Source organism: Silurus meridionalis, chromosome 29 (assembly GCF_014805685.1).
Source record: "Silurus meridionalis isolate SWU-2019-XX chromosome 29, ASM1480568v1, whole genome shotgun sequence".
In the NCBI taxonomy this organism is placed as follows: Eukaryota; Metazoa; Chordata; class Actinopteri; order Siluriformes; family Siluridae; genus Silurus; species Silurus meridionalis.
The window spans coordinates 4,628,533-4,639,458 of record NC_060912.1 but is presented as its reverse complement, the minus strand read 5'-3'; the positions used below and the strand labels follow the sequence as shown (position 1 = coordinate 4,639,458).

At 36.9% G+C, this 10,926-nt stretch overlaps 1 protein-coding gene across 1 annotated transcript in view; it reads right to left on the bottom strand.

Annotated features, from left to right (window-relative positions):
• Positions 1-296: 296 nt before the first annotated feature.
• kcnh8 (potassium voltage-gated channel, subfamily H (eag-related), member 8) overlaps positions 297-10,926 on the bottom strand; it is a 62,857-nt gene continuing 52,227 nt past the window's right edge. The window contains exons 14-18 of the mRNA XM_046844287.1: positions 6,008-6,132; positions 2,561-2,673; positions 2,420-2,494; positions 2,167-2,228; positions 297-837 (exon numbers count right to left, since the gene is read on the bottom strand). Coding sequence (XP_046700243.1) covers positions 568-837; positions 2,167-2,228; positions 2,420-2,494; positions 2,561-2,673; positions 6,008-6,132 — 645 coding nt within the window. The 3' untranslated portion in view covers positions 297-567. The remainder of the gene's footprint in view (positions 838-2,166; positions 2,229-2,419; positions 2,495-2,560; positions 2,674-6,007; positions 6,133-10,926) is intronic.

The following is a 10,926-nucleotide window of genomic DNA, read 5'->3' as shown; positions in this document are numbered from 1 at the left end:
GCTTTCTTGTTTTAGTAATGCCATTTATTCTCACTGCAAGGGATACCTGTCTGTGACGCAGCGTTCTGTTCTAATGTATTTCTGTATTATATGTCATGACACCTCTGAAGGCCTAGGTGTGAAATGCAGGGCCCGCCACTGAATCTATTACATTACACTCAAGACCAGGCTTGCATTTTACCCACGATCATGTTAAATTAGTTTTGAATATAAGAACAGTCTGGTTAGGAACGTAATATGATGAGCAATTATCCCTGTAGAGTTGTAATATAATATTGCTAATATTGATAATTATGCACCATTATTTGTTTTAATTTCAATAATTCACATGCTTCATGCTCACACAATGGTTCATATGCTTCATGGGTTCACTTAGGATTACCTGGATATTGTCCATTTTGTTGCTACAAATCCGAAGGGACTTGTTGTGCAGCACAAAAGTAATGCTCCAGTGGTGGGTTTAGGTACATTTTTCAGGCTTTGGGATCTGCTTTTTAGGGTACTAAAGCTATGAATGTCCGATTGGGAAAACAGAACCAAGGAGAAGTTTTTAAAATAGCCATGGCATCAGTGTATAAAATATCTAGAGTTCTGTGCTGTGACTGTTCCATGTCCTGGAGAGGATAAGCCAGTTTGCCCCTGTTGGGAAGGAAGTCGGTTAATCCAAGGTAATACCTGTGCTTCAGGAGTAATGAACTGTGTGGGATGTCCTTGGGGGGAGAGAGAACTAAAGATATTGCCCGTTTGTGGCAAAGCCATCATTGACTCGATGAGACAGGTAAGGTGTCTTGTTACTCTGCCCAGTTCTGCTACTTCCTGTCCAAGGGAATGTATTGCCTGCAATACATAATCAAAAATTACAACTACATGTATACACACAATTCCACACACTGAAACCACTAGTTCTATTAGTTCTGGTTCCAATAATTTTTTTATTTAATGTTGCAACATATACGGGGTAATTTGCTTGAAAAATATTCAATATTTAAAAAAATCTGGTTAAAAGGACATTATTAATTAGATTATAGTGATGTTTTAAACCATTTTTTTATGGCAGAAAATGCATATTGACAAGCATATTAACATGCTACAAAGTTTCTGAGAGGATGTCATTTGGACAGATCAGACAAATCTGGAGCTTTAAGGCAAGGCACATCAGATATATGTTCACAGATATATTAAGCTTTCAAATGAAAAAGAACATAATGCATACTATGAAATTATTTAAAAAAAATTAGGATTGAATATGCCTTGGGGCTGTTTTGATATGCCTAGCACAGGGAGTCTTGAATTTACACAGGGCACAATGATATCTAAATACTAACAAGCCATTCTAAAATAAAACGTACTGCTGTGTCAGAGAACTCCATCTGAGTTGCCGCTCATGCATACAGAGCTGGATCCTACATGAATAATGTCCTAATTCATATATTACGTAATTTATACATATACTCTTTCCATAGATGTCTAATAGAAATCAGATAAGGGCTCTTAGAGGGCAACTTCTAGAGTTCACTGTTTTGTACTTCACCATTCTTGGGTGCCTTTAGGTAAAAGTTGAAGAGTTGAAACATACAGGCTGGAGAAGATACCCTTCAACCCTGAGACAGCTGGAGCAGTTTGTTCATAAAGAGTGTGCCAAGCTACCTGTAGACAGGTACAGAAGTCCCACTAAGAGCTATAGTTCCCTTGGTGGGAACGTCAGTGGGTTGGACATGATTTGGGAAAGCACTTGTCTGTCCTAATAAAGCTCAGAGCTGATAGTTAGTACATGAAAAAAGGAGAAATAAGCGCATAATTATGTTGTTAAATATGCTCTGCTTGAGTTATGCTGAGCCATAGATCTATGGAAGGGCACCAGTAAGTGTCTGCACCTTTGAAGAACCTATGAACCATGCAGGTCCTGAAGAACATTGAGGGATGGGGAATTTCAGGGTTCTACAGTCCAACATAATGTTGCTAGTGGTTGCCCCTGAGCATGGCCTTTCAGACTCAGTTGTATAAATGAGATATGGGGATATACACAGATATGGGGATAGAGTTAGGAAGTAATTTCGAAGACTGAAGCACTTTTATGACTAGAGTTTGTGAAATAGTTTGTTGTATACTTTCACAAGACAAGCAAGCTTGCTTCAATGCAACATGATATAAGGTGTTTCACAGTACCTCTTGGTCAAGATGACCTAACTGGCCTCTGTGCTCTTCTGGTTTTGCTGCTAACTGAATACCTGCAAGTAATTGAATACAGACAAAAATGAATATGTTTTGGAGAGGCATTGACAAGGCTGATAATGTAATGCATTGCATAACTGCAGAAACACAATAATTGTGTATGCAGTATATGTAGTGCATAGGGGTGCCACACATGGAGGATGCCATTTCATTGAGTTTTCATGTAGTGTATTATTCTTGTATTTACCCCCTTTTTTTGTGAGGGAGATGGGGGCACCAACCATGATCTTGCGTACCCCTAAGCAAATGTGCAGTTCCACCCCTGCACCAAAGATCAATTTATTACATATTTAAAAATTAATTTCCCCTCACACTTATAAGCACACACCTGTTTTGCTGGTCGTTGTGTTGGCTGAACTGGTCTGGTGACCAGGAAAGAAAGAGAACTCTGAAGAATTCTCTGTCACTGCTTCTTCGTTAGCTTCTGTACCATCAACAATCCTAAATGTAGAAGCACACAAGGTGTAAAATTCCACTACAATGACAGCTATACATCATTTTAAACCAAGAACCAGCATGCTATTATTTTGAAAAACTAAAACTTAAAAGCATTGGAAAAAAAAAAAAATTGTTTTTGGGAGCCCTACCGCTATGCCATAAAAACACACACACAAAAAAACCCCAGAATTTATTACAATAAATAATACAATAAATAAATGTTTGCAGAACATAATTTAACATAAAAAATTTCAAAGAAGTGATCAAGTATTATTTACAGTTGACAACAATAATCATGATCTAATATTTTTATCAGATTCACTTTGGTTGTATGGTTTGTTTCTTTCCAGGAAGATGCTGGACATGTTTAATGAATTACTGTGAAGTTTGGATACAGTCACAGTATTAAGAAAAATTAAAATGTGGTACTTTAAATGCCATCGAATTACAAATCCTATAGGATTGTATTTAAAAAAAACAAGGAATAAGATTAATTTAATAATGGTGCAATAAAGTACAAGATCATACTTAAAAAATGATGCCCCCTTCAGCCAAGGTCAAACTAGGGGCCCATAAACAGGCATGTCTTCCTATGCTCAAGCCAGGGTTCTATGATTGGATCCCTCAAGCCAAGCGCAAGACAGAGGTTGCTTCCTAAGACCACCCCAAGGCAGCGTACCAAGACTTATCTGAGCCCACACTGGCCTCCTTAGGCTTGTCTAAAGTGTTTGTTTTTATGTGGTTTTGCTTTAGTCTGTGCCTCACATGAGGTTTTTTTTTTCTCATTTATGTTCTGTCTTGGTCCTTTTTCCAAAGCTGTTCCCATTTCTGTGTTGACCAACACCAACACAATATTAGGCAGAATGTAATAACATTATGCCTGACCGGTGTATATAAAGTGCATTTAGAAAGTAATCAGACCCTCTTCACTTTAATTTTATTATGTTGCAGCCTGATACTCAAGTCGAGGTTGAAAACACATTTATTTAGTCAAGCCTTTGATCAGTAGATTTTTTCTTAGGTAAAGGCTCAGATCTGGAGGGAACATATATATAGAGTGTTTGGTGAACTGGGATATTTGTATGCTGTCGTCCCCTCACATTCACACGTTCACTCAGGTTCATTGACGGTGGTGTGGTGGGTCGTCTCTTATCCCAGAGATGTCGGTGTTACCCTCTGGTTCTCCCTTGTAGTTATGCTGCCATAGTGAGTCTTGCCGAAATCCAAACTGCACAGTGATATTAACTTTCATACAACAATAAGGACACATAATAATCCATATCCTTCTCTTCCTGTCACCCCTCTTCTCTCTCTCTCTCTCTCTCTCTCTCTCTCTCTCTCTCTCTCTCTCTCTCTCTCGGTCAAGATAAACATGCTCCTGTGACCACTGTTCCTGCCCCTCTCCCCTTCATGGATCTTCCCACTTCGTCCAGGCCTGCCTCTGGATAGTGTTCTCTTCGACTGGAGGCCACTCTCTGCAGCTTGTGACAGTTTCTCATCAACACCTTGGGTGGTTCCATGAAATTTTGGAGTAAGAACGGGCGCTTTGAGGATGGATTGGACTGTAGTTAATGTCAACAGTTTCCTACACTGACTCAGGACTACTTTTCGCTGCTGATCATCACCACTGTACCCCGCAACATCGTATATCTGCTACAAATGGACATTCAGTGCAACCCAGATGAGGATGGGTTCCCTCTTGAGTCTGGTTCTCTCAAGGTTTCTTCCTATCGCCATCTCGGGTTTTTCCTTGCCAGAGTCGCCACCGGCTTGCTCATCAGGGACAAACTTACACTTATAAAGAGCATATTTACTTTTAATCACCACATTATCTGTGTAAAGCTGCTTTGAGACAATGTTCGTTGTTAAAAGCGCTATACAAATAAAAATTAATTGAATTGATACTAAAAACTTTCAGATTTTTTTCTCTCACTAATCTATACTTAGTGACAAAGTAAAAACTTTGTTAATAAAAAAATGAAATATCATATTTACTTTAGTAGTCAGACCCTTTACCAGTACTTGAAGTACAGTGGAACCCGGTTATGTCGATGTCCTAGGGGGGTGCCAAAAAGCATCGTGGTAACCGATGATTGAGATAAACGAAAATCAAAATGGCGGCAATATATTAACGTGCTTGAAATTTCTTTATGTACATGATGTGCGTTAATAAATGAGAATGTGCATGCACGTGTTTTTGAAGGGTTTTTTTACACAACAGCGTTGCCGCGATTTGTTTGATGAAGGCATGCTATAAAAATACATACAGTACATGTTTATCTGTCATGAATCCACCTGCCACGCCCCCTTCGGCCCCCTTCAGCGTGTCAGGTGCTTTCTCGGCCGCTTTCTCTGAAGCTCCCGGCTTCAATCGCGCACATATGGTGCTCGTTTATCATCATCACCAGCTCCTATTTAAACTTCCACACTCTCACTGTCCGTTATTGTTGGTATATGTTGGTTCACGGCGGTCGTTGTTATCCCTCATGCGTTTCCCGGTTTGTGCCTTCCCACCGGCACTCTCTCAACGGCTGCTCTTTTCTTCCCAAAGCCGTGCCGAGCCCCTACTAACACTATGAACACTAGCACTAACTAACAGCAGAGATTCACCAGTATACAATACAACACCTGTAGCATCTGTAAGGCTTGATCGACATAACCGATAAAAAATGCTTAGAAAAAGCGAGAATTTGGCGGTTCCACTTCAAAAGTGTCGACTTAATAGAGTTGTCGAGTTAACCGAGGGCGAGATAAGCGGGTTCTACTGTAGTTGAAAACACCTTTGGCAACAATTGCGGCCTCGAGTTGTTTTTGCACACCTATATAGTGTATTCTCTTCCAATGGTAATGGCAAATCCCCTCACGCTGGGTTAGGTTGGATAGGGGCAGTCAGTAGACAGCCACTTTCAGGTCTCTCCAGAGATGTTCAATAGGGTTCAATTACGGGCTATGAATGGGCCACTCTAGGACATTAACAGAGTTGTCCCTTAAGCCACTTCTGTGTTGTCTTGGCTGTGTGCTTTAGGTTGTTGTCATATAGGAAGGTGAACCTTCTGCCCAGACAGGGTTTTACATGTACATGTGATATTTTATATCATACCCAGCACTTGCATCTGCTCCTGCTATCGTGTGCTTTCAGTGCACACACTTTACATGACACACAACTAGGCACTTTGTACTTGACCTGCCTCTCTCAAATAGACGCATGATTGTTTCGACAGCGGTTGATTCTCCACAGCATTTAGATTTATCCTTCTATCCTGCACCCTCCACTGTGTAAAGTATGTGTGGTTGTCTGTGTATGAATTGGTTTGTGTGTGTGTTTGTGTGTGTGTACCTGGGACTGAGATTAGAGAGGTCAGATATGGTAACTGCACTATGCTGAATGCAGAGTTCTTCACGTTGATGAGACTTTATGGTTCCACTGTGTTGGCTCAAGCTTCCATTTCTCCTCCGCTCCACCTATGAGGTAAAAATAGCAAACAGTGATTTGAACAGAGCATTTTCTTAGCAGGATTTATACTTTCAAGCAACTGAAATGTTCTCCCTAAATTTGTCTCAAATGTTCTCCCCTCTAAGGTGGTAGTTAATCATGTTTATGAAATAAATTCACATTCGAGTTCTGTGTATAATAATGTTGGTACAATGGCACAGTAGGTATTATTGGAAAGCTAAACAATAGGTGTGAATGAGTCTGCAAATGTGTTTGCAATGTGCCGTCAAATGGACTGGCACCCAGTGTAGCAAAGTTAAAGCCTATCTTCACCTATCCAACATTAATGTCCTATCTAGCATTCTTAATTAAATGATATACACTCTAAAAAAACAATTCAAGGGATCTGTTCTTACCACTCAATTAAATGTATTGTTGCAATATTATTGCAAAATAATCTGATAGATTTAGATAAATCTTCTAAGTTGCAAACATTGTTTAATGCATTACATGAACACAAATTTGTTGGTATTATCAACTTAATTTTGCAGTACAATTTTATTTGTATTTTTATGTTATGTTTATACTTAACAAATTTCAAAATTCAAGCTGCAAGTAACTTAATAAAATTGAGTTAATTACCTAGTTCTTCCACAACTTGAGTTAAAAGATTAAAATCTCTGTGGCCTCATCCACTGGACATGCCTGGATAAGTTATGTTAAGACGAGGGAACGCATCAAATGAATAATATCGATATAAAGCGCATTTCGAGGCGATTATGACTTTGTTTCTAAGTTAATTATTTAAAAGTATTGTAATTAGTAATATGTTCAATTGTGTGAGGATAAATGTTGATGAGTGTTGAGTGTATAGAGGTTTGGCTACACTGCAAAAGCACTTGATGCTAGTCACCTTTAGCAGTTTAATTTGAATATCTTTAATTTGTTTACCTGAATATTTCATACAACCTGATTGTGCAGCTAGAGAAACGTTTTTCTTTTGTGCTGTGTAGTTAGTGTGTAACCATTTTTACTTATTTTAGTGGCTTTAAACCACGGCACTGTAATGTAATTTCATTAGCCATTTCACAATCAAGGACTTCATGGAGCTCTGACGTGCATTATTTTATTCAAAACAAGTAAGTTTTTATTTCTTTTTTTAGTTTCAGATTTTATTTGAGATTCATGGCACCAATTTCATTAAAATATGCGTCTATTTTTTCATACAGATGTTGATACTAATATGTACCAATTAATACAGTAATTCTCTTTTTATGATCCACATATAAATGAAAAAGTGAATAAGAGAATAACCACAGTAAGCCTTGAATTTACTAGATATACATAGTAACAACAAATGGAGAAGCTGCAGAAGCCAGAATCAGTCAGATCAAGGAAATGCTTTTTGAGGTATGAATGTTAACAAGAAATTACAGTCTCTTTTAGTATCAAATTTGAAAACCAATAAAATTACTTTTGCATAGACACAAAGTCAGCAGGTGACAGGAGGTCCTAAATTAATTTGTTTAGATATTACATTAATCCAAAAATAAATGTTGCCTTGGCTTTTAAAATGAAATATTGTGCTTAATAAATAACTTCTGTTCATTAATGTTTCATGGTTTTTGAATCTTCATAATGGCATCAATGTTCATGATAAGCAGTGTACTTTTCCAGATAACCCTATTATTGAGCTGTGAAAATTGTGGTATATGAAAAACTGGTAATTTTATTTTCTTCCTGTTATCACAGTTTAATTGAATAATATAGCTGGATTGACAGTTTAAAAAACATTCTCCAATTTAACCTAATGATCTCTAAATTGCATATCTCTAAAATATAGCTAACCTGTATTATTATTTGCTTTACAAGCCTGCATAAGTAATGATGCAAATTGCCCTGGTCAGTGACCACAATCCCAGACCTGCAACTATTGTGGTTGAATGGACTACAATCATGAAGGAAACAGATGTCTTAAGATGCTGTGCTCTGCAGACGAGCATGATATAACCTAAACAACCCAATTCTGTTCACTATCACCGTCTAGTAAAAAGTTACTAGACAAATCAATTAACATAAAAAAAGATATTTTTTATAGTTTCCAACTATTCTGGCACCCACCATGCATTGCGGCATGAATGGAGTGTTTATTCATCCTGTTTTAATTCAGTTGATGAAATTAACAGTAAGTAACTTTTAAAATAAATTTGTTGTTTTCTATCAAGATTTAAATGTTGAGTATTGTAAAGCTGCTGTTTATTAAAAAAACTTGTGTTGCTTGAATTACTTATTTATTTATTTAATAATGTAAAAAACAATATAAAGTTAATAAAAACATCTAATTGGAACAAAAATAAACATTAAAAATGGTGTCAACTTAAAAAAAAGTATGTTTAAAGTTATTGTAATTAAGCAAATAACAACAAAATATGTCTTTAAATAATATTAAGAAGATATTTGGGACAACTTAATTAAATAATATATATATATATACACTGTATATATTTATTTGCCATCACTGGGCCATATCCCAGATTGTAGGGTTTTTCCAGCTGTCCTTGAAAACATCTCAAATTTATTATGATGTTTTATGAATGACAAATCTAAGGTAAGTTTTCCTGTGCATTTTATTAAAGTTCAAACAGGAAGTTTTTAATTTATACTTCACCTGTATAGCAGTTCTACAACATATAGAAACTATCTGACTAAACCTCCCTCTGAATTCACATTAACCATTCCTCTTGTTGCCTTGCTCATTGTTAGCTCCGCTTGCCTATGTCTACGTCTGATAGCCAGGAAATAATACACCAGTGATATGGTGAAAAAGCAGGCTAAATAAGTGAAAACAGCATTTAATGAAAAGAAATAATACTAAAAGTAACGAGGATGATTTGAAAATGTGAGAAGTAGAAAGTACAGATATTTGTGTAAAAATGTAATGAGTGAAAGTAAAAAGTTGTCCGAAAAATAAATAGTGGAGTAAAGTGCTGATACCAGAAAAATCTACTTAAGTACAGTAACGAAGTATTTGTACTCGATACTTCCCACCTCTGGTCATTGGTATCAGATTTAGCTATCTGCATAAATGAGCAGGTGTACAAGTTTTCCTATTAAAGTGGACTGTGAATGTATATCACGTAAAGTTCTTAGAAATATTTATTGTATATTACATTTTATTCATGAGCAAGGTGAAAATGAAATCAGAATAGCAGTTTTTCAGTGTAAGTGCGAAGGTTTAGTCTATGTTTGAGAAATAAGGATGAATGCTTGCACGATCCACCCCTTTCTGTACTTGACTAATTACACTGATAACTGTCTAATTACACTGTAAAATATTTTCATGAAGTAATCTGGTAATTTTCCCCAGCTAAATAATTAAAGATCCCTCACACTGTACTTAAAGGGTGCCAGCTTTCCCCAAAGAATTCAACCATGATCCCTGGTTTGCTTCCTATTTAGCCTGCACTTCACCAACACTCTATGATTTTCCACTGTCACTTTCATCCAGCATTATGGCTTTAAGCATAACAAGAAAGGAGGTGGAAAAGATGTCTCAATATCATGATGATAATCACTCAACTCATTTCTCCTATCATTCTGCTGTTTTAGTGCCATAGTACACTAAGTCTTCCCTAATTAGACAAATGAGCCAAGAGATGGATCATCGTTAAGGAAATGAGCCCAGAGCTATTACAGTCTACACAGCCTTGTAAGTTTATGTGAGTGACTGTAGACAGAAAAACATGCCTGTGTGTCCACTGGACTTATGATACATACACAAGCACAAAACTCAAATTTAAATAGCATAGTATCATTTCTCTGCTGTGTCTTCAATGTCGGTCTGTAACTGCGCAGTGCAAAAAGGGCGGATTGCAATAGACTGTTATTTTGCATTAACAGTAAAGTCAGATCTTTTTTTGGGCACATTCCTATGCCCCTCCATCAAACCCATTAATTAAAGTTCACATTTTATAGAATGCATCTACCATTAAATATTATGTATGTATTGTAATTATATCTATGCCATGTGAATCACCCGATCAGATGATAGACAATAGGAATTCTGGTAGGTTTTATGTTATAGGGCTTCTTCTTCTTCTTCTTCTTCTTCTTCTTCTTCTTCTTCTTCTTTCGGCTTCTCCCATTAGGGGTCGCCACAGCGGATCAGGTCCTCTCTCGGCACCCTGTCATATGCTTTCTCTAAATCCACAAACACACAATGCAACTCCTTCTGACCCTCTCTATACTTCTCCATCAACATTCTCAGAGCAAATAAAGCAAATTTGTTTGTATCTTAAGTAGTGAAGACTACAGCATGGGACAGAGCCCCACAGTTATGGAGGAGTCGACCAAATGCCATATAACATGAAAATATTTCCTTATTGCATTTAACTATGTGTTTGACAAATAAAAATCTTGAATCTTGAATCTTCTCTGTCCACAGCTGATGCTCGACCAGACCCCAGTTGCCACAGTTACTTTTTTACTGACAGTTATATTGTGATTCAGAGACCATGCATTAAAATTTTATTGTTTTATTAAACAGACTCAACAGGGAACCCATTCACATCTGGGTGACACTGGTAATAACCAAATCAGAGGTTATTTATTATATCCTCTCCACCACTGGTGGACAAAGTACACAAACCATGGGGTTGAGTTAAAGTAGTTGAAGCACTCATTAAAATGTTACTCTAATAAAAGTAAAAATGCTCCCTTAAAATTTTCACTTGAGTAAAAGTAAAATATTTTTTACCCTAATATGTACGTAAGTATCCAAAGTACTCTGATTTGTTTTTGGCTATAATGTTTATATTTAATCA